A 24,744-nucleotide genomic window follows, 5' to 3' on the forward strand; every position below is an offset into this window, starting at 1 on the left:
AGCATAGTGTCAACCCAACAGTTAAAGTATGTATGATAGTTAAGAGTTCAATAAAATCCAGTTGCATTTTCTTCAAGTGTTGGAAAGTCTGTCTCTCTCACTGCTGCAGTAAACGCAGTCCTCGCAGACCAGCCTTACCAACACATCAAAGACCACGCCACATGCAGTAACTGGGGTAGACTCCATGGAGATGTTAATGGGTCATAGACTTCGTACACGACTCAATTTATTCTTCCAGACAGCAGCGTGAAGGTGCGTCGCCACTAACATTCTCAAAGGCATTGCCTAGTTTGACGTTGCCTCCTTCGCACCTGACATGTGGGTGTTCGTTCGTAACTTCAACTGGCTCTCTGGGTTTGTCATCTGTACAACGGGGACCATACCAAGTTCAGGAATGTAGTGAAGACAGCTTCAATTCAGGCTATCAAAAGGGAAATGGATAAGCAAGCCGATGGCAAGCAAATGCAGAGCTACGTGGAAAGGGTCTTGCAGACAGCCGGCATGGGTCCTCAGCAGGTTGAGGAACGTTCCTCTATGCTGAAAACATTCTATAATTCTACTCCAGAAACCATCAATTGGAGATAAATATTGGCTTAATTAAATCAACGAATACAATATGCACAACTGTTTATATTCTAAATGTCACTTTTCTGTGGAGGGAAAAAGTGTGGCATGACCTGACTCCCAACTATTTTGACCGTTCCCTAATTTACCACCACCACCTTCGAAAGGACTGCCAAAAAGACAAAGACACCAGTGAACATCATCCGCAAACCTGCAAAAATACACTGGGGCACAAAAACCACCATCCTTTGACCTTCTGCCAGAGCTCTGGGGCGTGATTCTCCAACAATGGAGCTATGTCCCCATGCCAGCGTCAAAACGCAGGTCTTCCTTAAGGAAAGTCCAGAGTGATTCTCCAACCGCAGGGGGCTAGCTCTGGCTGCTGATACGGGCCCTGCACTTCTGGTCGGGTGTCCGCGCATGCGCATGGCGGCGGCCTGCGGCAACCGCCCCGTACAACATGGGCGGACTCACACCACGGACCATGATGGACGAAGTCTGTCCCAACCGAGATCGCGCGCGCCCGCAGACCGGTTACGCCTGCTCGCTTGCCTGCCGGTCTGTGAGGCCCTCCCCGATGAAGGATCCCCCCGCCCTCCACCAGGACGGCAGTTCCCGACAGCAAAGCGTGGTTCGACCACGGCGCCGAGGACCGGTGGAATCGTGGGAGCGGCGTTGTGCCGGATTTCGCTGTCAACGCCCATTCTCCGCCTCCACACCGATCATGACTTCGGCGCGGAGGCTCGGAGAATCCCGCCCCTGGTTTTTTTAGCAGCTGAGTACTGTGCACTCTTATGGGCCTCAAGTTGTCACACAAAACCCATTGACACATAACTTAATTCAGTAATGGAGGATAATCTCTGGAACTCCAAGATCAACTCCAGTTCAGTGGTTAGCAGTCCTCTCAAATACTATCCCTCCCTCCATTTGACAGATCACTGCAGCACACAAATCAATCAGCAGCAACTTGGCCCCTCCCCATCCATAGAGACCTTCAAGATGCCTCACTCACCACATGACTCTGAAAAACCCTCTGGACAGCAGAGAGGACTTGGGTGGTGGCCAAGGATAGAGTGGAGTAATGAATAAATATCCTGGTGTCAGTTATAAAGCTGTCCAAGGGAGGAATCAGGACACTGACATGGAGCTGCCAAGGGTTTATTGAAGGAACTGTCCTGGTGCTGAGGCAATTTCGGCCATTTAGGAATGAGATTAGTTGGAATTTCTTCACTCAGAAGGTATTGAATCTTTGGAATTCTCTGTCCCAGAGGCTGTGGAGGTTCAGCTATTATCAGAGATTGGACTTACACTTTTGGCGGCCTCAGGCTAACACTCTTTGTGGGGGCCCATGTCATGCCTCCCACCCTGTTGACATGGAAGCCCACCCCAATGACGTTGAGCCCTGCCCCTAATGACGGTGAGCCCTGCCCCCAATGACGGTGAGCCCCGCCCCAATGACAGTGAACCCCGCCCCATTGATGGTGAGCTCTGCCCCCCATGGTGAGCCCCGCACCAATGACAGTGAGCCCCGCCTCAATGATGGTGAGCCCTTCCCCCAATGATGGTGGCCCCCAATGATGGTGAGCCCTTCCCCCAATGACGGTGAGCCCCGCCCCAATGACATTGAGTCCTGGCCTCAATGATGTTAGGTCCAACCCGGGGGTGGCCTTCTGACTTCGCCTAACTTCAGCTCACATAATGCAAGGCACAGAAACCCAAAATCTCACGCCTCGCCACCCACTCCGGTTGCTGACCAGCTCAGCTCAGTCCAGCCCTCACTGCCTGGCTGGCCTCTGGCTCTGGCCGGGTCGACCCGCTTCCACTGGCCGCTGCTCCACAATTCCCCTAAAGACGATGCTAGTGCTTACCTGACCTGGCCTTGTTCACATCTCTTGACTCTTGCTGCTCCACTCACCTCTCGGCTCTCTCTCAGGTGGCTGGGCCTCGAGCCTTGACGGTCGCGTGTTCTCCTGGCGGTTGTCTGACTGCTGCTGGCTATGTGGCCTGGCATATGCTCGTCATCCCCTCGCTCCCCAGTCCGGTTGCTGATCAGCCCAACTTTCTCACTTTCAGCCCGGCTGTCTGGCTCACTTCTGGCTTTGGTCGATTCGCTACGCTCCCGCTTTGCTGCTGCTCCCTGATTCTCCAAGACACGATACGGAACTTGCCTCACCTTCTTTGCACCCCCTGACTGCACTTGGCTCTCGCTTGGTTGGCTGGGTCTGGAGGCCTTGATGAGCGTACGTGCCCCTGGCTTGCTGTCTGACTTCTGCTGCTGATTATCTCGCCTTGGTGGTCTCTGTTCTTTTTGCTTGGTTGCCCACTGCCCTCCTCAGCCCTGGCCTGGAGGTCAGGAGTTGCCCCACTGCTCTCCGATGGCCATTGGCCAGCACCTCCTCCTCACCATGTGAAGGATCTGCAGCAGAGGCAAACACTCAGTCCCTCCCCCACCCGTCCCGTCTCTCTCCCCCCCCCCCGGCCATGCCCTGTACTGCAGCTCTGTGTGTTTCATTGTAATTTAGCCTCTGGTTAAAGAAGGAGATCACTGTATTTCCACAAGTTAAAAACATCAATGGATATGGGGTTAGTTCAGGAAAATGGTGTTGAAGTATGTCAGCATGATCTCATTGAATGGTGGCGTGGGCTCATAGTACTGGATGGCCTGCAGCTGCTCGTATTCCGATGTTCTTAGGATCATAGCTACAAGATTCCAAGAGCAATAAGATGATCTGTGGAACTCTTTGCCGCAGAAGGCTGTGGTGACCAAATCACTGAGTGTCTTTAAGACAGAGATAGATAGGTTCTTGATTAATAAGGAATCGGGGTTATGGGGAGAAGGCAGGAGATTGGGGTGAGAAAAATATCAGCCATGATTGAGTGGCGGAGTAGACTCGATGGACCGAGTGGCTTAATTCTGCTTCTATATCTTATGGCCTTGTGGAGACCCAGCCCCTATGACAGTGGCATTGACTCCACTGCAGAGGCATCTGCTGTTCTTTCAGGAGGACAGCATGTCAACACTGTCAACCTGGTTAGCTGATGCTGAAACATAGCACTGAAGTTGTGCCCTCAATTGGAAGAGTTGTTGAGGTCACCCAAGACCTCTCAAGTGGCTTCAGTGTATGATCAGCAACCTTCCCATCTCCCAGACTTCAGCAATAGGGGAACCACCTCATAGAAACACTAGAAGGGTAAACAAGGACATAGACTAGGCTCTAAAGAATGAACTTAGGTTGTTCTTTCCTTCCCTTTTTTTTGCAATCTCCTTTGTGAATCACACAGTTGTGGCTTTCCATATGGCAGCCTCAGTAAGCAATCCCAATAATTCCCACGTAAATCCAAATACCAATACGTTAATGCAGTTACACCCAAATGTTAGATCTCCATAGCTCTGTACCATCAAAAATTGCTAAAACTCAGGCAAAACAGGCAGAAACTCTCTCACAAAAATCCCAGCAGTTGTTCAATTCCTGGTGAAACTGATAACTTTTAAAAAGGAAAGTAGTTCCCACAATATTATGAAAAATGGAAAAGAAACTCTGGACACAATTTAACTTTTAAAAAATTTACTTTAAACCAACTGAAATCAACACAATTCAAACATTAATTGACAGATGAAAGAATTGGAATTAAAAAAGTAAATTTCACTTCAAATAGTCAATTATGATTAAGATGCACCTCACATAGTTACAGGCACTCAAATTACTTGTGCGCAAAACCATGTGCAATCTCAGTCTTTCCAACTCGATCTCAGATATGCAAGATATCTTATTTCCCACTCAATCACTTTAGCCATTGAGTCGGGTTCACCATCAGCTGTATTCCATCCAAAGTCCTCGGAGGGGTGAACATTGACAAGTTACACATCAATGGGTCATGACAGTCCAAGTGGCATAAAATCCACAGAGACACCCTTCTCTGAGCCTTTAAATGGTCTGGTGAGCTCTGGCAACATTGAAACAGCAGCAATGGGTCTTGTACAATTCCACAACCCACTGCCCTTCTGCTCTTTTGCTCTTTTCAATTGTCTAATGCCCAGAGTAATACAGTTTTTTGCTCTATTCTTAGTGACTTGCTTCAACACAGGATCTGTTCAAAGTCTGGCAAACAGAAAAATGATGTGGAGATGCCGGCATTGGACTGGGGTGAGCACAGTAAGAAGTCGCCGAAAGCTATGATTGGAAACAAACCTGTTGCACTTTAACCTGGTGTTGTAAAACAAAAAAATGGTTCTATGAGTAAGAGAGATTATGAGAGTAAACTTGCTCAGAATATAAAAACAGATAGTAAAAGTTTCTACAAATATATAAAACAAAAAAGAGTGGCTAAGATAAATATTGGTCCTTTAGAGGTTGAGAAGAGAGATTTAATAATGGGAGATGACGAAATGGCTGAGAACTGAACAGGTTTTTTGGGCTCCGTCCCTTCACAGTGGAAGACACAAATAACATGCAAGTGACTGATGGAAATGAGGCAGATGACAGGTGAGGACCTTGAGATGATTGTTTCACTAAGGAGGTATGATAGGCAAGCTAATGGGGTGAAAGGTAGACAAGTCTCCTGGCCTTGATGGAATGCATCCCAGAGTGCTGAAAGACATGGCTAGGGAAATTGCAAATGCACTAGTGATAATTTACCAAAATTCACTAGATTGGAGGTGGTTCCCGGCGGATGGAAACTAGCAAATGTGGCACCACTGTTTAAAAAAGGTGGGCAGAAAGCAGGTAATTATAGGCCGATTAGCTTAACTTCGGTAGTAGGGAAGCTGCTGGAATCTATCATCAAGGAAGAAATAGCGAGTCTTCTGGAGGGAAATTGTCCCATTGGGCAGACGCAGCATGGGCTCATAAAGGGCAGGTCATGCCTAACTAATTTAGTGGAAATTTTTGAGGACATTACCAGTACATAACGGGGAGCCAATGGATGTGGTATATCTGGATTTCCAGAAAGTTTTTGACAAGGTGCTACACAAAAGGTTGCTGGATAAGATAAAGATGCATGGCAGTAAGGGTAAAGTAGTAGCATGGATAGAGGATTGGTTAATTAATAGAAAGCAAAGAGTGGGAATTAATGGGTGTTTCTCTGGTTGGCAATCATTAGCTAGTGGTGTCCCTCAGGGATCAGTGTTGGGCCCACAATTGTTCACAATTTACATAGATGATTTGGAGTTGGGGACCAAGGGCAATGTGTCCAAGTTTGCAGATGACGCTAAGATGAGTGGTAAAGCAAAAAGTGCAGAGGATGGCGGAAGTCTGCAGAGGGATTTGGATAGGTTAAGTGAATGGGCTAGGATCTGATGGAATACAATGTTGACACATGTGAGGTTATCCATTTTGGGAGGAATAACAGCAAAGGAGTTTCTTATTTAAATGATAAAATATTAAAACATGCTGCTGTGCAGAGAGACCGTGGGTGTGCTAGTGCATGAGTCGCAAAAAGTTGGTTTACAGTTGCAACCGGTGATTAAGAAGTGCGAATGAATTTTGTCCGTTCATTGCTAGAGGAATGGAGTTTAAGACTAGGGACGTTATGCTGCAATTGTATAAGGTGTTCGTGAGGCCACACCTGGAGTATTGTGTTCAGTTTTGTCTCCTTACCTGAGAAACGATGTACTGGCACTGGAGGTGTGCAGAGGAATCACTAGGTTAATCCCAGAGTTGAAGGGGTTGGATTACAAGGAGAGGTTGAGTAGACTGGGACTGTACTCACTGGAATTTAGAAGGTTGCGGGAGGGATCTTATAGAAACATATAAAATTATGAATGAAGGTAGATAGGATGGATGCAGGCAGGTTGTTTCCACTAGCGGGTGAAAGCAGAACTAAGGGGCATAGCCTCAGAATAAGGGGAAGTAGATTTAGGACTGAGTTTAGGAGGAACTTCTTCACCTAAAGGGTTGTGAATCTATGGAATTCTTTGCCCATTGAAACAGTTGAGGCTCCTTCATGAAATGTTTTTAAGATAAGGATAGATAGTTTTTTGAAGAACAAAGGGAATACGGGTTATGGTATTCGGGTTGGAAAGCGGAGCTGAATCCACAAAAGATCAGCCATGATCTCATTGAATGGCGGAGCAGTCTCGAGGGGCCAGATGGCCTACTCCTGCTCCTAGTTCTTATGTTATGTTCTTATATGGAGAGAACTTTGTTTGTTTCCTCTTTTATATGAATTCCCAATGTGTTCTCAACCACCAAGCAGAAAACACAGGCTCACCCAACCCCAAATAAATAAACCTTTCCATTTTCCAATTGCTTTCTAGTTGCTAATGGCAACATCAAGTCACATAAGCATCTCTTGGCAATTAATGATGTCATAAACAGGAAATCAAGAAACCCTCTTTCAGAATACCTCCCAGTTTATTTTGGTCTTAAAGGGACATCACAGAATAAAATACAGGCTTTCCCCAGATATGGGTCATCACACATTACAAAAACGTCAGCTAGAGAATTACAGTAAGTGAGGATCAGTTTAAATATTTAAATTGAATGTTGCAAAAATGTTTTGCTGGGTAAGGTTAACAAACGAGGGAATCAGACCTTTTAAGGAACCAATTTCACAAAATAATCCTAATTCAAATACAGAACCTCGATTTACAGAGGATCAGTGCAATGTTAATTTCAGGGTCAGCAGTATGGATCACTTGAACTAATGTGCCAAATTCTGCATTTTGAGAGCACTTCTTTTGTCGGATGTCCCACTAAGAAGGTAGCAGGATTAACATTCATTTCATGGCTGAGAAATCAGCTAAATTAAATTAAATTATTACTCTGTCATTTAACTATTTGAAATAAATGCTCAAAAAGTTAAATCCTTGCTTGTAATTCCATCTACCATGTATATAATACAAAAGTAACATTCGTGCCGGACTAGTGCCAGGCAATGAATAGATCCAACGAAAGAGATCCTACCCCATTACCCCTCGACATTCAATGGCATTACCATTGCTGAATCCCCCAGTATCAATATCCTGAGGGATTATCATTGACCAGAAACTGAACTAGACTTGAAATATGTGGCTACAAGCGCAGATCATAGACGAGGAATTCTGTGACAAGTAACTCACCTCCTGATTCCCCAAATCCTGTCCATCTACTACAAGGCACAAGTCATGGGTCTGATGGAATCCTTTCCACTTTCTTGGGTGAGTGCAGCTCCAACAACACTCAAGAAGCTGGTCACCATCCCAGCCAAAGCAATTTGCTTTATTGGCACCCTATCCACAAGCATCCACACCCTCCACCACCAATGCACAGTGGCTGCAGTGCGTACCATCTACAAGACGAACTATGGAAATTCACCAAGCTTCCTTATGCAGCACCTTCCAAACCCATGACCACTACCATCTCGAAGCACAAAGGCAGTAGACACATGGGAACATCAGCAGCTGGAACTTCTTCCACAAGACACTCAACATGCTTCCTTGGAAATGTATTGCCTTTCCTTAATTTATGATGAATGTAAGAAATTGTCATTATTTCATATTTTATATTTTTTGCAGTAATGTTACTAAAATGTGGGTTACAATGCATACAGACAGTATGACTGCTAGAACTGTGATTAAGTTGTCAAAAGCGAGAGATGCAGGTGAAGAATTCTGCTAATCAATCTTGAGAACCATTTACTTGTTTAGAGATAGCTAGCTAATGGAATATTGTTTACATTTGACGGAACCCTGGGGTATAGATAATTTATGAGGGGTATTGCATTTGATCCTGGCTGAACAAGGCAAAGACATCTGTCTAAGAAGAGACAAAAAACTGCCTCATGCTTTGGGTACAGATGATGTAGTTAATGGGAGGAACCAGGTCTGTCAGAAAAGTCAATTGGTCTAGAACTCTTGTCTAGACAGGTGTTTCAGGTTGGTCCTGAAAGGTTTTCTCTCCAAGTATTCTGCACAGAGAAAAGCAAGTAGAAACCTGGTTGCCAACTTTGTTCATGAGTGGCATTTGAAATATATTGGTTTGCTTAATTGGATTATAGTGACAGATTTTGGAAGTAAGTTAAGGTTTTCTCTTTTACTTAAGAACTGTTGTGATTGCTAACTGTAAACCTATTTCTTTATTGCTAATGTGGCGAATTCTGTGGTTAAATTATATTTTGTTTTAACATAAAAGATACCTATGGGTGAGTTTTATCACTCCTGTGGTACAATAACATTTCCTCACAGTTTTGCAAATTGAAAATAGTTGGTTCTGGTCTGGGATCCTAAAACACTGTTGGTGGGTCAAAACTTCGGATCACCCTCCCTAATAGCACTGTGGGTGCACACACACCACATAGACTGCAGTAGTTCAAGAAAACAGCTGACCACCAACTTCTCAAGGGCAATTAGGGATGGGCAATAAGTACTGGCTTAGCCAGCGGCACCCACATCCCATGAATGAATAATAAGAAAAAGGTTCCTCAGACATGATCTTTTCTTCCATGTATACGTCTTTTTTTCAGTCCTAATTGGTTTCACCCACCTGATATTACCTGTATATTGTTTAGTTGCGTTTGAAGGAATTTGAATTCCATTTTATATTAGTTGCTTATTCATTCTTATACTCTCTTTGGCTTCCCTCTGAACTGCCTAGATTCAGCTTGTTCTCACATGCATTGGTGCATGGAAGGAACTTGCCACAAACCATACCATGTGTACCTTTATGCAATAAGCTAGAACACAGTGGAAACTCTTAACTGAATTATCAGTCTGCAATAACAATTTGCTTTAACACAGTAAATATATAATAGTTTGAAAAACTGACTTGAGTTTGACATTGAGAAAGACCTTACAATATCCAAAAATAGTAATTACCTTTCCATTTGTTGTAACTGCTGCAAACACAGTTGAAGAGTACGGTGACCAGGTAACATCTCCAACTGGTGAATCAAGATCAAAAGTAAACATCGGGATCCTGAAAGAGAACACACATCAATCATGATTAAAGTAATTAGAATGTACACAAAAACATTTACAGGTTTTTTGGGCTGGCTCAGTTCTTGCTATTCCTAAAAATCTTTCCCAGCAGAGACAATGGCCTACATTCTCTGATTTTGAGGCTATGTCCCCACGCTGGCATGGGAACGGTGGCATTTTATGAGAGAAAAAATGGCGTAAAACGGGCACCGATCCTCCGTTTGGCTGGGGGCTAGCAGGCCGGCTCTAGCCTGCGCCATGCAACATGGTGTCAGCCACTCATGGACCCGGCCTGCAAAATATTGCCCCTCCCTTTGGCCAGTTTGCGTGCTCCAGATTACCACCCAGAGTGCCCCCAGCCCATGGCAAATTCCCCACTGCCCGCGAATCAACGCTCCCCCGGCTGTGGCGGCGCTGGACTGAGTCTCCAGCTGCCATGCCGAGTTCCCGACGGTTGAGACCATGAGAGACCCACGGCGTCAGGAACTCGGCCGGTCGGGGGCGGGCCTCAGGCAACATCCTGAGGCCGTCGACATGTTGCGCAGCGTGCTCTCCGAGTACGTCATTTTAGAGGGGGCGGAGCATCCCAAAAGCACCGCCGCCCCTGATTTGGTCATAAACTTTGATTCTCCGGCCGATTGCCGAACGCAATTTTGGCATCGCCGACCAGATAACCCTGCCCAATATCTATCATTGTCCATAACTAGACTGAAGATTTGTAAGAACACTAAGTTTTTAAAATTTCATTCATAATTATTATTTTGGAACAGAGAATTGGTGATGTACTATGTAAATACCTTCTGTTGAATTTGTATAAATGAAATTACCGTTTGTTGAAATACTTTTTTAAAAACAAAACACCTAAGTAGTTGAGCATTCTAGAAAAGTTTCACTTCTTAGTTTTATTGGATTCTATTTTATTACATTTGTGAAATAAGTGCCATTTTATCCAATGTATAGGAGAGGTTAATATATAAAATGTCAGTGTTGCTATTTTTCAGATAATTGAATGACATGACCAAATTAAATTTGCCTCACTGACCCACATTTATTTTACAACATGAATTTTCTTTTTTCTCTAGCCATTTTATACTACAGACAACATTTTCCTCTGAATTATAATGCACATTGTCATCTTATGGAATGGGAGAGGAGAATATGTGAGGGAATCATTTGTCCACGATGTAGGAAAATGGATGATGTCACATTTGGTTGGGTCAACAAAATTTGTAGGGATATGGTTGGAAAGAGTCTTCTGACAGATTTCCTATAATTAACATCATACTAGTAATGTTATTGCAATCCTGGCAGCCAAGATTTTCATGATGATGCTGGCGATGGAGAGATAGAAAAGTTTGAATGGCCACCTATTGCATTGGGAAGCACAGAAGATTAGAGTGATTCTTATTTTTTTTGCACCTTCTGTTTCCACCTTCTGTCACACTATACTACAACAAATGGTGCCAAAGTTCAAATTGTCAGACCCTGAATGATTAATTGGGTCCCCTACAAGCCTTCATAGGATGGGGCATTGAGTATAAAAGCTCAAGAATTATGTTACAATTATATAGAACGTTGGTTAGGCCACAATTGGAATACTGTGTCCAATTCTGGTCACCGAACTACCAAAGGGATGTGGAGGCTTTGGAGAGAGTACAGAAAAGGTTTACCCGGATGTTACCTGGTATGGAGGGTATTAGCTATGAAGAGAGATTGAATAAACTGGGATTGTTCTCCCTAGAGAGGCGGAAGCTGAGAGGCGACCTGACAGAAGTTTATGAAATTATTAGGGGTATAGATAGGGTGAACAGTCGGAGGCTTTTTCCCAGGGCGGGAAGAACAATTACAAGAGGGCACAAGTTTAAGGTGTGGGAGAAAAGGTTTAGTGGAGATGTGCGAGGGAGGTTTTTTATACAGAGGGTGGTGGTGGCCTGGAATGCATTGCCAAGTGAGGTGGTTGAGGCAGATACGTTAGTGACCTTTAAGACTTATCTGAATAGGCAAATGAACAGATGGGGTATAGAAGGATAAAGGCAGTTGGTTGAGATAGGGCACATGATCGGTGCAGGCTTGGAGGGCCGAAGGGCCTGTTCCTGTGCTGTATTGTTCTTTGAGTGTTACCCTGATCTCCCTCGGAGTCTTGACCCAGTACCTTTCAAGTGTTACCCCAGTACCCTTTCGAATGTTACCCCGGTCTCCCACAAGTGTTCACTCCTGGTCTCCAACAGAATCAACCCCAGTATCCCAAGTCAATCCTGAATGCCTTTTGAAACCAGGCATGATGTGCGCCATTCTGACATCATGCCGCTGTGGATGGATTTTACAATGGGGAGTTGATATGATTACAGTGTATGTGCATGATAATAAGATGCAAGTCTATTATAATGATGTTCTCAATGTTAAATGGTGGGAGGAAGGGGATGATCACGACAAGCTTTCACACCGGCATTAAACGCGACGCTCGACTTCTCGCGATATTTTCTGCTCCCGTCACCGAAAAGCACTCAACGTGAAAGGGAGCGAAAAATCCCGGCCTAGGTCACAATGCCCACATTTGGTTGCAGCTCCTGCCGCAAAAATTTCTTTGTAGAAAGCTTGTTAAAGGTAGATCAAGTGTATAATTGTAAATTAATTGAATGTTTAATTGTATTTGTTTAAAGGGCATTAACTGGGGATTTATTTATGCTCCTATATAGCAGCAGACTAAAACTGTCCCTCCCGGGCTGGGGTTGCAAGTTTGTAATTTGTATCTCGATAATAAAAGCTTATCAAGTGTATAAGGATCAGGCTGAAATTCTATCCTTCACTGCTTGGTTGTCTGGAATAAAACACTAACATAAAACATGTCTGTAAGAGAATCAGCTAAGTCAGTTGAAAAGCTCAAAATTCAGTATCCAAATGTCTTTGTTCTCATTTGCTAGAACTAGGTATCCTTGATGATTTTTCTACTCCCTCTTCCCATATGAACTAAGGTTAACTGTAGCACATCAAATAGCAGAATAGTATCATAGTGATAATCCTCGTACTAGTAATCCAGATGCTTGGACTAATGCTCTGGAACATGTTTTCAAATCTCACAGCTGGGGAAATTTAAATTCAATTGATTAATAAATCTGGAAGAAAACACAAATTTCCGTAATGATGATGATTAATCTATTGGATTGTTGTAAAAACCCATCTCGCTTACTGGCGAAGTATAGGGAAGGAAATCCGCTGTTCTGGCTTGGTCTGGTTTATAATATATATAATATATAATATAATAATCGCTTATTGTCACAAGTAGGCTTCAAATGAAGTTACTGTGAAAAGCCCCTAGTCGCCACATTCCAGCACCTGTTCGGGGAGGCTGGTACCTGTGACTCCAGACCCACAGCAATGTGGGTGACTCTTAAAGCCCTTTGAAATGGCCTAGCAAGCCACTCGGTAGCAATAAGCCATTACAGAAAAGTCACATAATCCTGCAGATAACTGGCACAGACACGATGGGCTGAACGACCTCCTTCTGCCCTGTGACCACGCTATGATTCTGTGAAACCAGATGACCACCTGTCATTAACCTAGGCATCAGAAAAAAAAAAGATACACCCTGTCCACATAACACCTTGGTATGTGTCAAAATTTGGAGAACTGATCCATTGATTAGTCAAACAACCTGACATAATCACCAAATCAGATCTTAGATCCAAAGTCCCAGGCTCCTCCATTACCATCTCTGTGCATGGCCTATCCCATCATCAGGAAAACCCACCAGAGGTGGCAACAAAGTGGTGCAACAATGGAGAATGAGGGGCTCTGGGAATTCCCAATATTGACTTGGAACACCATGAAGTCTCATGGAATCAGGTCAAATATGGGCAGGAAAATTTCCTGCTAATTGCATTCCAATGCCCTCCCTCAGCTGATGAATCAGTGCATCTCCATGTTGAACAGCACATGCAAGAAGCATTGAGGGTAGTAAGGGAAAAAATGTACTCTGGGTGGGGGAATTAAATGCACATCACAAGAATGGCAATGTAGCACTTCATTATGGACTTATCTGCAATAAGGTGCCTGCAGTAGGTGCTAAGAGAACAAACAAGAGGTAAAAATCTACATGACTTCTCCCTCACTAATCTATCTGCCACAGATAAATCTGTTCATGACAGTATTACATAGAAAAATACTAATTAGGATAAAAGCAAATTACTGCGGATGCTGGAATCTGAAACGAAAGGGAAAATGCTGGAAAATCTCAGCAAGTCTGGCAGCATCTGTAGGGAGAGAAAAGAGCTAAAGTTTCGAGTCCGATGACTCTTTGTCAAAGCTAACAGACAGAGAGAGTGGGAAATATTTATACTGTGGAGTGAGAATGAAAGATGAAATACTAATTAGGAGCAGGAATAGACCACTCGGCTTTTCGAGTCTGCTCTGCCATTCAATGAGACCTTGACTGATCTGATATGATAATCCTCAACTCCACTTTCCCACCATATCCCCGTAACCCTTGATTCCCTTACTGATTAAAAATCTGTCTATCTCAGCCTTGAACATACTTAATGACCCAGCCCTCAACTGTGAAGAATTTCACAGGTTCACTAACCTCTGAGAGAAGAAATTCCTTCTCATCTGTCTTAAATGGGTGATCCCTTACTCCGAGATTATGATCTCTGTTCCTAGACTCTCCCACAAGGGGAAATAACCATTCAACATTTACCCTGCCAAGCCCGCTGATAATCTCTCATTCTTCTAAACTTCAATTAGTTCACACCCAACCTACTCAACCTCTCATTAGAAAAGTGAGCCTTCTCTGGACTTTCTCCAATTACAGTATATATTTTCTTAGATAAGAGGACCAAAGCTGTTCACAGTACTCCAGGTGTGGGTAAAGGGGAACCCTTGCAATAAATTATAACATTCTATTTTTTTTCCTAATTACATGCTGTACCTACATACTAGTCGTTTGTGATTCATGCACTAGAACACCCAGATCCCTCTGAATCTCAGAGCTCTGCATTCTTTCACCATTTAGATGATGTTTATTTTTCATTCTTAATGCCAAAATGGGCAATCTCACATTTTCCCACATTATATTCCATTCGTCAGATCATTGCTACTCACTCAAACTGTCTATGTTTCTTTGTCGGCTCCTTGTGACCTCCTCACCAATTACTTTCCTGCCTATCTTTATGTCATCAGAAAATTTAACAACCATACCCTTGGTCGCTTCATCCACATCATTTGTATAAATTGTAAAACGTTGTAACCCCAGCACTTATCCCTATGGCGCAGCATGTATTATATCCTGCTAAATCTTCAATCCGTGTCAATATGTTACCCGTTACACCGTGAGCTCTTAGTTTCTGCAATAATTTTGATGTGGCACCTTATCAAAGCCTTTTCAGATCTAAATACAGTACATCCACCGTTCCCCTTTATCCAGAGCACATGTGGCTCCTTCGAAGAATTTCAATAAGGTGTTGAAACATAATTTTGCTTCCATGTTGACTCTGCCTGATTGCCTTGAATTTTTTTAAAATGCCTGCGATAACTTATTTAAAAATAGCTCCGAACCTTTTCCCTACCACAGATGTTAAGCTAACTGGTTGGTAGTTCCCTGCTTTCAGTCTCCCTCCTTTTTTGAATAAAGGATTTACATTTGCCATTTTCTAATCTAATAGAATTTTATTTGAATCTAGAGAATTTTGGAAAATTAAAACCGACACACCAATTATCTCACCAGCCACTTCTTTCCAGACTCTCGGATGAAGTCCATCAGATCCATTGGATTGCCAGCCCGCCTCTCCAACAATTTGCTCATTTCCACTTTCCTGGTGATTATAATTTTCCTCCCTCCTCGCTTCCTTATATTTCCTGATTTACAGCTATTTTTGGGATTGTACTTCTATCTTCTATACTGCGTGGTGTCACCTGGGGCTGTCTGCTGGGCAGGCGGTACTTTTCTTATAATACTCTCCAGTTTCTTGACAGAATTCCCCCTACTAAGATGGCCACAGGAAATCACACGGCAGCCTGAGGGAAAAGCCTATCAGGAATCAGTACAGCGACAATCAGCTCTGTAGCCTTACCAGACTGTATAAGCAAAGCACTGACGCCTGTTAGAGGCAGAAGCTAACTTGGTGAACGTGCCTTGGAGAGTGAAGGATTTGTTGTGTGCTTTTGGCTGACCTTGGATTCTATGAAAACCCTGATTTGGTTTGAAATTTGGCCTGCATGGATACCCACTCTGGTAATCTGATCTTCTTCAGCCATGTTTTGACCTTGGCCTCCTGAACGACTGTCGCTTTTATGTACTGTTTTGAGGTTTTCCCCGGGAAATTGAGTAATTGTCCAGGTTTAAACAGTAATATATGCTGTGGTTTGGCTGGTTCAGCACAGTGGGCTAAGACAGCTGGCTTGTAATGCAGAACAAGACCAGCAGCACGGGTTTAATTCCCGTTCCAGCCTCCCCGAACAGGCGCCGGAATGTGGTGACTAGGGGCTTTTCATAGTAACTTCATTGAAGAATCCATGTCCTTATGTGATCAAATAGACTTTGATCTCAATCTTGAATATTTTCAATGTTTGGACATCTAGAACTCCTGGAGTAGATAATTCCAAAGATTCACAACCCCTGAGTAAATTAATATTTCCCCATTTCAGATGATCATCATCCCTGTATCTTTGTTCTGCAGCTGTGTTTTTAGATTTCCCAGTCAATGACAGGACATTATTCTTATGCTTTTATGTTTCCCCTCCTGCATCACAGATCATTCTGTATGATATCAAGAAATGGCTGAAGGTACTGAGTACAGAAAAGACTATGGGGCCTGCAACATTCTGGCTGTAATACAAAGCTGTTCCAGTACAGCTACAATGGCATTGATACAACATCGTTTAGAATTGCCCTGGCATGTCTTGTGAACAAAAAGCTTTACAAATCCAACTTGGTCAATTACTGCCCCATCAGTCTACTCTTAGTCATCAGCAAAGTGATGAAAGATCCCCTTGACAGTGTTATCAAGCAGCACATACTCAGCAATAACCTGCTCACTGATTTGAAGTTTGAATTCCACCAGGCATCCTCGGTTCTGGGCTTCAATACATCTTTGGTACAAATATGCACAAAAGAGCTGAATTCCAGATTTGAGGTGAGTACCCTTGATATCATGGCAGTGTTTGATTGAGGGTGGTATTGAGGAGCCTTAACAAATTTGAAGTCGATGGAAATCAAGGGGAAAATTCTTCACTGGTTGCAGTCATACCTAGCACAAAGGAAAATCAGTGTGGTTTGTGGAAGCCAATCTTCTCAGCCCCATAATATTGCTTCAATGATTCTTCCGATCAGATCCTAGACCCAAACATTTTCAGCTGTTTCATCAAGTGTCCTTCATCATAAGCACGGTAGCATTGTGGTGAGCACAAATGCTTCACAGCTCCAGGGTCCCAGGTTTGATTCCGGCTTGGGTCACTGTCTGTGCAGAGTCTGCACACCCTCCCCGTGTGTGCGTGGGTTTCCTCCGGGTGCTCCGGTTTCCTCCCACGGTCCAAAGATGTGCAGGTTAGGTGGATTGGCCATGATAAATTGCCCTTAGTGTCCAAAATTGCCCTTAGTGTTGGGTGGGGTTACTGGGTTATGGGGATAGGGAGGAGGTGTTGACCTCGGGTAGGGTGCTCATTCCAAGAGCCGGTGCAGTCTCTATGGGCCGAATGGCCTCCTTCTGCACTGTAAATTCTATGATAATCTATGATAAGGTAACATAAGTGGGATATTCACTGATTGCACAGCGTTCAGTACCAATTGTAACTCCTCTGTACTGAAGCAGTTTGAGCTTGCGTGCAACAAGATCTGGACAATATTCTCACTCAAGTGGCAAGAAACACTCAGGCCACAGATTTGCCTGACAATAATAATATTAATCTTTGTTATTGTCACAAGTAGGCTTACATTAACACTGCAATGAAGTTACTATGAAAAGCCTCCTAGTCACTACATTCCGGCGCCTGTTCGGGTACACAGAGGGAGAATTCAGAATGTCCATTCACCTAATAATCATATCTTTCGGGACTTGTGGGACGAAACCGGAGAACCCGGAGGAAATCCATGCAGATACAGGGAGAACATGCAGACTCCGCACAGACACTGATCCAAGCGGGAATCGAACCTGGGACTCTGGTGCTGCGAAGCAACAGTGCTAACCACTGTACTACCATGCCGCCCAATGATCATGGAAAGAGAATTAATCTATCTAACCTTTTTTTTTTTTTTATTTTTTTTTTTAAATTTAGATTACCCAATTATTTTTTCCAATTAAGGGGCAATTTAGCGTGGCCAATCCACCTACTCTGCACATTTTTGGGTTGTGGGGGCGAAACCCACGCAGACACGGGGAGAATGTGCAAACTCCACACAGACAGTGACCCAGAGCCGGGAATTGAACCTGGGACCTCAGCGCCGTGAGGCGGTTGTGCTAACCACTAGGCCACCGTGCTGCACTAATCTATCTAACCTTGATGTTCAACAGCATTTCCACAGATGAATCCACCAGCATCAACATCATAAGGGTTACCATCAACCAGAAACTAAACTGGACTAGTTATGTAAATATTGTGGTTGCAAAGGCAGATCTGAGACTGCAGGCTCTGCACTGAGTAACTCATTTTCACACTCCTCAAACCATCTACGAGGCACAAGTCCAAGGTTCAATGGAATATTTTCCACTTGATTGGATGAGTGCAGCTCCAACAACATTCAAGAAGCTCAGCACTATACAGAACAAAACAACCTGCTTGATTGGCACCCCATCCTTAAGCATTCACTCCTTCTTTCACAGGCACACAGTGGAAGCAGTGTGTACCACCCACTAGATTCACTTCAGTGAATTGCAAGGGCTTCTTTGTCAGCACCTTCTAAAGCTCAACCTCTACCACCAAGAAGAAGAACAGCCGTGCTTGGAAGCACCACCATGGTTTTGCTTGTAACTTGGAACTATGGGCGCAATCTAAGTGCTGCGCCCGACTCTGGACATAATACGACCGGTAAATCTCGTGAGAGGCCTCTTGCGCGATTAACCCAGCTCCATTCGTCTAGTGAGATCTAATGGGATCTCGTGAGACGTTGCAAACTGACATGTGCCCACAATGGGCGGGACCAGGTTTGCATATTCAAGTGTGCAGGCAGACTCACTTGAATATGCTCTCTCCGGAGTTACCCAAGGGTAACCCCATGCCTCAGAGACTCTGAGCGAAGACCATTTAGCACTCATAGAATCATAGAATTTACAGTGCAGAAAGAGGCCATTCGGCCCATCGAGTCTGCACCGGCTCTTCCAAAGAGCACCATACTCAAGCCCACATATCTACCCTATCCCCGCAACCCAGCAACCCCCACCTAACCCTTCTTGGACACTAAGGGCAATTTAGCATGGCCAATCCACCTAACCCGCACATCTTTGGACACTGGCCTCCACTAACGTGGACCAGACAGAACGGCACTTGAGGGGAATGGTCTCCCAGGCGATTAGAGGCCCCCAGATGGTTGGCTTCTGGGAAGAGTGATACTCTGGCACTACCACCTGAGCACTGCCAGGCTGGTGGTACCCGCGTGGCATTTTGTTCATGCTGGGGATTGGGGTCAGGGGTGTCCTGTCCTTATGAGATCGGGTGCAGGGGGCTCGATGACCCACTTATAGGTGAGTTGCAGGCATGGGTGGATGTTCAGGAGCCGGGTTTGGGTGGGTCTAGAGAACAGGCTGCCATTTAAAAATGGTTCCCCGAGGTCTTCCTGAATTGGCGAGCGTAGCACATTAGTGCAGGAAATGGGACTAGTGGTCTCACTCTTGGCACTGTCAGCGTCGGGAAACACTCGGCTAAATGCACTGGACACGGGACTCTGTTTCATTTCCATTAAATTGTACCCTAAATCTCATCTCCATCAATGTAATTGGGTCAAAATCCTGGAACTATCTTCCCTATCAACACTGTGGGGGTTGTTGCGAATGTATGTTTCATATTAATATTTTAAAGATGACTTTTAGTTCTGGGAAGAATAATGTTGTAAAAGTAAGGTAATTAAAATGCTGAGCCTGGGAGATTGCCAGGACAGCTAAAGAAATGGCAGGTCAAAAGTTTCCCATGTTTGCTGAATAAAGTCAAAATAGAAAAGCAGGGGCTAAAAAAGCAGACATAAGTGAAGTAATAGCATTTGGAATTAGAAATGAAAAATGAGCCAGGCAAAAAGTAAAATATTTTATCTTGAAAATATTATGATTCAGGGACTTGTAAATTTCATTGGAATCTTGAACAATAGAAAAGATTCTGGCTTTAGGGAGAAGTTGCACCATTCAGTAAGAAAGATAGTATAGAGGATAAAAGTGACAATAACAAAAGTATTTAATTGCCGTAAGACTGCGCATGCAAAGGAAAATTATTGAAAGCTGTAAGTTAAATCAGTGGTAGTAATAGGGGTACCTAAGGAGTCTTTGGAAAACAGTGCACCAGTAAAGGGGCTGATAGAAATGAGGCTATGACATGTGAGGACCTTCAGAGGATTGTTATCAGTAAGGAGGGAGTGATGGGCAAGCTAATGGGGCTAAAGGTAGACAAGTCTCCTGGCCCTGATGGAATGCATCTCAGAGTGCTAAAAGAGATGGCTAAGGAAATTGCAGATGCACTAGTGATAATTTACCGAAATTCACTAGACTCTGGGGTGGTCCCGGTGGATTGGAAATTAGCAAACGTGACGCCACTGTTTAAAAAAGGAGGTAGGCAGAAAGCAGGAAATTATAGGCCAGTGAGCTTAACTTCGGTAGTAGGGAAGATGCTGGAATCTATCATCAAGGAAGAAATTGCAAAGCATCTGGATAGAAATTGTCCCATTGGGCAGACGCAGCATGGGTTCGTAAAGGGCAGGTCATGCCTAACTAATTTAGTGGAATTTTTTGAGGACATTACCAGTGCAGTAGATAATGGGGAGCCGATGGATGTGGTATATCTGGATTTCCAGAAAGCCTTTGACAAGGTGCCACACAAAAGGTTGCTGCATAAGATAAAGATGCATGGCATTAAGGGTAAAGTAGTAGCATGGATAGAGGGTTGGTTAATTAATAGAAAGCAAAGAGTTGGGATAAATGGGTGTTTCTCTGGTTGGCAATCAGTAGCTAGTGGTGTCCCTCAGGGATCTGTGTTGGGCCCACAATTGTTCACAATTTACATAGATGATTTGGAATTGGGGACCAAGGGCAATGTGTCCAAGTTTGCAGATGACACTAAGATGAGTGGTAAAGCGAAAAGTGCAGAGGATACTGGAAGTCTGCAGAGGGATTTGGATAGGTTAAGTGAATGGGCTAGGGTCTGGCAGATGGAATACAATGTTGACAAATGTGAGGTTATCCATTTTGGTAGGAATAACAGCAAACGGGATTATTATTTAAACAATAAAATATTAAAGCATGCCGCTGTTCAGAGAGACTTGGGTGTGCTAGTGCACGAGTCACAGAAGGTTGGTTTACAAGTGCAACAGGTGATTAAGAAGGCAAATGGAATTTTGTCCTTCATTGCTAGAGGGATGGAGTTTAAGACTAGGGAGGTTATGTTGCAATTGTATAAGGTGTTAGTGCGGCTACACCTGGAGTATTGTGTTCAGTTTTGGTCTCCTTACTTGAGAAAGGACGTACTGGCGCTGGAGGGTGTGCAGAGGAGATTCACTAGGTTAATCCCAGAGCTGAAGGGGTTGGATTATGAGGAGAGGTTGAGTAGACTGGGACTGTACTCGTTGGAATTTAGAAGGATGAGGGGGGATCTTATAGAAACATTTAAAATTATGAAGGGAATAGATAGGATAGATGCGGGCAGGTTGTTTCCACTGGCGGGTGACAGCAGAACTAGGGGACATAGCCTCAAAATAAGGGGAAGTAGATTTAGGACTGAGTTTAGGAGGAACTTCTTCACCCAAAGGGTTGTGAATCTATGGAATTCCTTGCCCAGTGAAGCAGTTGAGGCTCCTTCATTACATGTTTTTAAGGTAAAGATAGATAGTTTTTTGAAGAATAAAGGGATTAAGGGTTATGGTGTTCGGGCTGGAAAGTGGAGCTGAGTCCACAAAAGATCAGCCATGATCTAATTGAATGGCGGAGCAGGCTCGAGGGGCCAGATGGCCTACTCCTGCTCCTAGTTCTTATGTTCTTATGAATGTGTGATAAAACAGTAGCAATGGCACAATTGCAAAGTGTTCCCTTGGGAAGTGTTAGAAATGGCTCCAGTAATCAAGGCAATTCTTCCCTCGTTACCAATGAAGAGAGTCGGTTTACTGGAGGTTACAGAAGTTTTGTTTTCAAGGGAGCAGTCTTTCTTGAATTTGGATTTATTGTCATATGTACCAAGGTACAGTGAAAGGTATTTGTGTACAGTCCCGACAGATCCTTCCATACATGAAAAACATAGGACATATGATAAATACACAAAGTAAATACATAGGCACAGGCATCGGGTGAAGCATACAGAGTGTAGTGCTACTCTGTAGAGAAGATTGCATGGAGAGATTAGTTCAGTCCATAAGAGGGTAATTCAGGATTTTGGTAGCAGTGGGGAAGATGCTGTTTTGAATCTGTTAGTGCGTGTTCTTAGACTTTTGTGTCTCCTGCCCAATGGAAGATAGAATAACCAGGTGGGTGGAGTCTTTGATTAAGCTGCCTGCATTCCCAAGGCAGTGGAAGGTGTAGACAGAGTCAATGGATGGGGGGGAGCATGTTCACGTGATGGAACTGGACTATGTTCACGGCACTCTGTAGTTTCTTACAGTCTTGGACTGACTGAGCAGTTGCCATACCAGACTGTGATGCAGCCAGATAGGTAGCTTTCTATGGTGCATCTGTAAAAATTGGTAACAGTCAATGTGGACATGCCAAATTTACTTAGTTTCCCGAGGAAGTATAGGCGCAGTTGTACTTTCTTGGCCGTAGCATCGACGTGGGTGGACTAGGATAGATTGTGGGTGAACTGCACACCTAGGAATTTGAAGCTATCGGCCATCTCCACCTCAAAATCATTGATGCAGACATTAGTGTGTACGATACTTCACTTCCTGAAGTCAATGATCAGCTCCTTAGTTTTGCTGACATTGAGGGAGAGATTGTTGTTACACCACACCATCTCCCTCCTATAATCTGACTCACTGTTGTTTGAGATCCAACCCACTATGATCGTGTCATCAGCAAACTTGTAGATGGAGTTGGAGCCAAATTCTGCCACACAGTTGTGGGTGTATTGGGAGTATAGTAGGGGGCTAGGTACGCAGCCTTGCAGGGCCCCGGTATTGAGATTTTGTTGTTTATCCTTACTGATTGTGGTCTGTGGGTCAGGAAGTCGAGGATCCAGTTGCAGAGGGAGGAACTAAGTCATAAGTTTTGGAGTTTTGATATGAACTTAGATGGGATTATGATATTGAAGGCGGAGCTGTAGTCAATGAATAGGAGTCTGATATAGGAGTCCCTGTTGTCGAGATGCTCCAGGGATGAGTGTAGGGCCAGGGAAATAGCATCTGCTGTGTGCCGGTTGTGATGGTATGTGAATTGCAGTGGATCATTGCATTCTGGAGTTGATCTGGCTCATGGCCAACCTCTCGAAGCACTTCATAATGAGGGGCTGGTTTAGCACAGTTGGCTAAACAACTGGCTTGTAATGCAGAATAATGCCAGTAGCACTGGTTCAATTCCCGTACCAGCCGCCCCGAACAGGTGCCGGAATGTGGTGACTAGGGGCCTTTCACAGTAACTTCATTGAAGCCTGCTTATGACAATAAGCGATTATTATGATGTCAAGGCTACCGGATGGCAGTCATTGAGGCATGTTGCCTGGTTCTTCTTTGGCACCAGTATGATGGTCGAGGTGGGAACCTTGGAACGGAGTAGGGAGAGGTTGAAGATGCCCAGGAACACATCCGCCAGTTGGTCCGCGCAGGATCTGAGTGCACGACCAGGGTCTCTGTCAGGACCCGTTGCTTTCCGAGGGTTTATTTAAAAAGGCCGATCTGTCTTCTGAGGGTATGACAGTATGTATGGGCGTGTCCGAGGCTGCTGGGGCAGTTGACAACAGTGTGTTAATTTCCTGCTCGAAACGAGCAAATAATGCATGGAGTTCACCGGTGTGGGGTCCGTTATGTAGGAGATCCTACTTTCCTTACTACTCTAATGAAACAAGTAAACAAATTAATATTTGCAGAAAACTGGGCTCTTGGTGGGATTTCAAATCCACAGACTAATAGGAAGAGAGTGGAAAATTGGTTAATGTTTAAGCTATCAAGATTTGACAGGGAACTTTTACTACATTTCTTGAGAAGCAGTTATGGCATTGTCAATTGCTAACATTTTTCAGGAGAAGGAATATTTATCCCTGAGTGATTTGTAACAATTAACAAAGCCAATAGTCAATAGCATTAACAGAATGGTTGACAATAGCAGTGTAGAGGTATAAAACAACAGGTACGTTCTTTAGCTAAAGAACTGGAGAAATAATGGCTGCAATGCTTGCAAAGAAAGTCATTCGAGAGATTTTTGTTTTGGGGGATAGAGCCAAATTACTTGAAAAGCTTTCAGAAAACTCTGAAAGTTTGCAAAACCCATTCACTTCATCAGATCAAGGAAGAAGTTGTAAATAAGAGATAATTAATCTAAAGGTTGGTTTGTGGACAGGCTACATCATTATGGAATTGGGTGGAACTAAGGGAATTTCACTGGTTTCAGTTTACTGGCTTAAAGTTTGAATCTGATGCAGCTCATTAAGAGAAATTAACCTAAAAAAAGATAGTCCTGCACTATAAGCAGAGTAAGGAAGTAATGTCACCATTGAAATTAAAATCGCTTATTGTCACAAGTAGGCTTCAAATGAAGTTACTTTGAAAAGCCCCAAGTTGCCACATTCCGGTGCCTGTTCGGGGAGGCTGGTGATGTGTTGGGTATGCTAGGTCTGCGAGGACTGCATTTACCATAGCAGTGAGAGAGACAGGCTAACAACACTTGGAGAAGTACAACTCTATTTTATTTAACTATGAGCTGTTAAACATAGTTGCACTGTGGGTTGACACTATGTTAAGATTACTGGAGACCTGAGGCTAACCTGAACAAACTATACTGCTGGCACATGGTAGATGTTCATGTTGTTGATCACGGGCTCTGGCTGTCTCAGAGGCTGAATCCCAAGAGAGCAGGAAAACTAGTGCCCTCTGGCTTTATAGTGGCCGTGTCCTGTCTGGTGATTGGCTGCTGTGTTCTGTGTGTTGATTGGTCATTCAGTGTGTCAGTCAGTGTCTGTCT

The 24,744-nt window shown here is 44.0% G+C and overlaps 1 protein-coding gene and 1 long non-coding RNA gene across 7 annotated transcripts in view; one reads left to right on the top strand and one right to left on the bottom strand.

Annotated features, from left to right (window-relative positions):
- Window positions 1–16,581, top strand: part of LOC119962706 — a 72,280-nt gene extending 55,699 nt beyond the window's left edge. For 2 of the 3 annotated variants that reach the window (XR_005459937.1, XR_005459936.1), the window contains 3 exons: window positions 4,633–4,709; window positions 9,391–9,490; window positions 10,543–11,058. This is a non-coding gene — a long non-coding RNA (uncharacterized LOC119962706). Of the gene's footprint in view, window positions 1–4,632; window positions 4,710–9,390; window positions 9,491–10,542; window positions 11,059–16,205 lie in introns of those variants that run through there. The other variant, XR_005459938.1, reaches the window with a different exon arrangement.
- The window catches only part of dnai1.2 (dynein, axonemal, intermediate chain 1, paralog 2), a 313,232-nt gene that overhangs the window by 73,983 nt on the left and 214,505 nt on the right, over window positions 1–24,744 (bottom strand). For all 4 annotated transcript variants that reach the window (XM_038790653.1, XM_038790652.1, XM_038790651.1 and 1 more), the window contains one exon: window positions 9,359–9,458. In XM_038790653.1, coding sequence (XP_038646581.1) covers window positions 9,359–9,458 — 100 coding nt within the window. The remainder of the gene's footprint in view (window positions 1–9,358; window positions 9,459–24,744) is intronic.

Source organism: Scyliorhinus canicula, chromosome 3 (assembly GCF_902713615.1).
Source record: "Scyliorhinus canicula chromosome 3, sScyCan1.1, whole genome shotgun sequence".
Taxonomy (NCBI): Eukaryota; Metazoa; Chordata; class Chondrichthyes; order Carcharhiniformes; family Scyliorhinidae; genus Scyliorhinus; species Scyliorhinus canicula.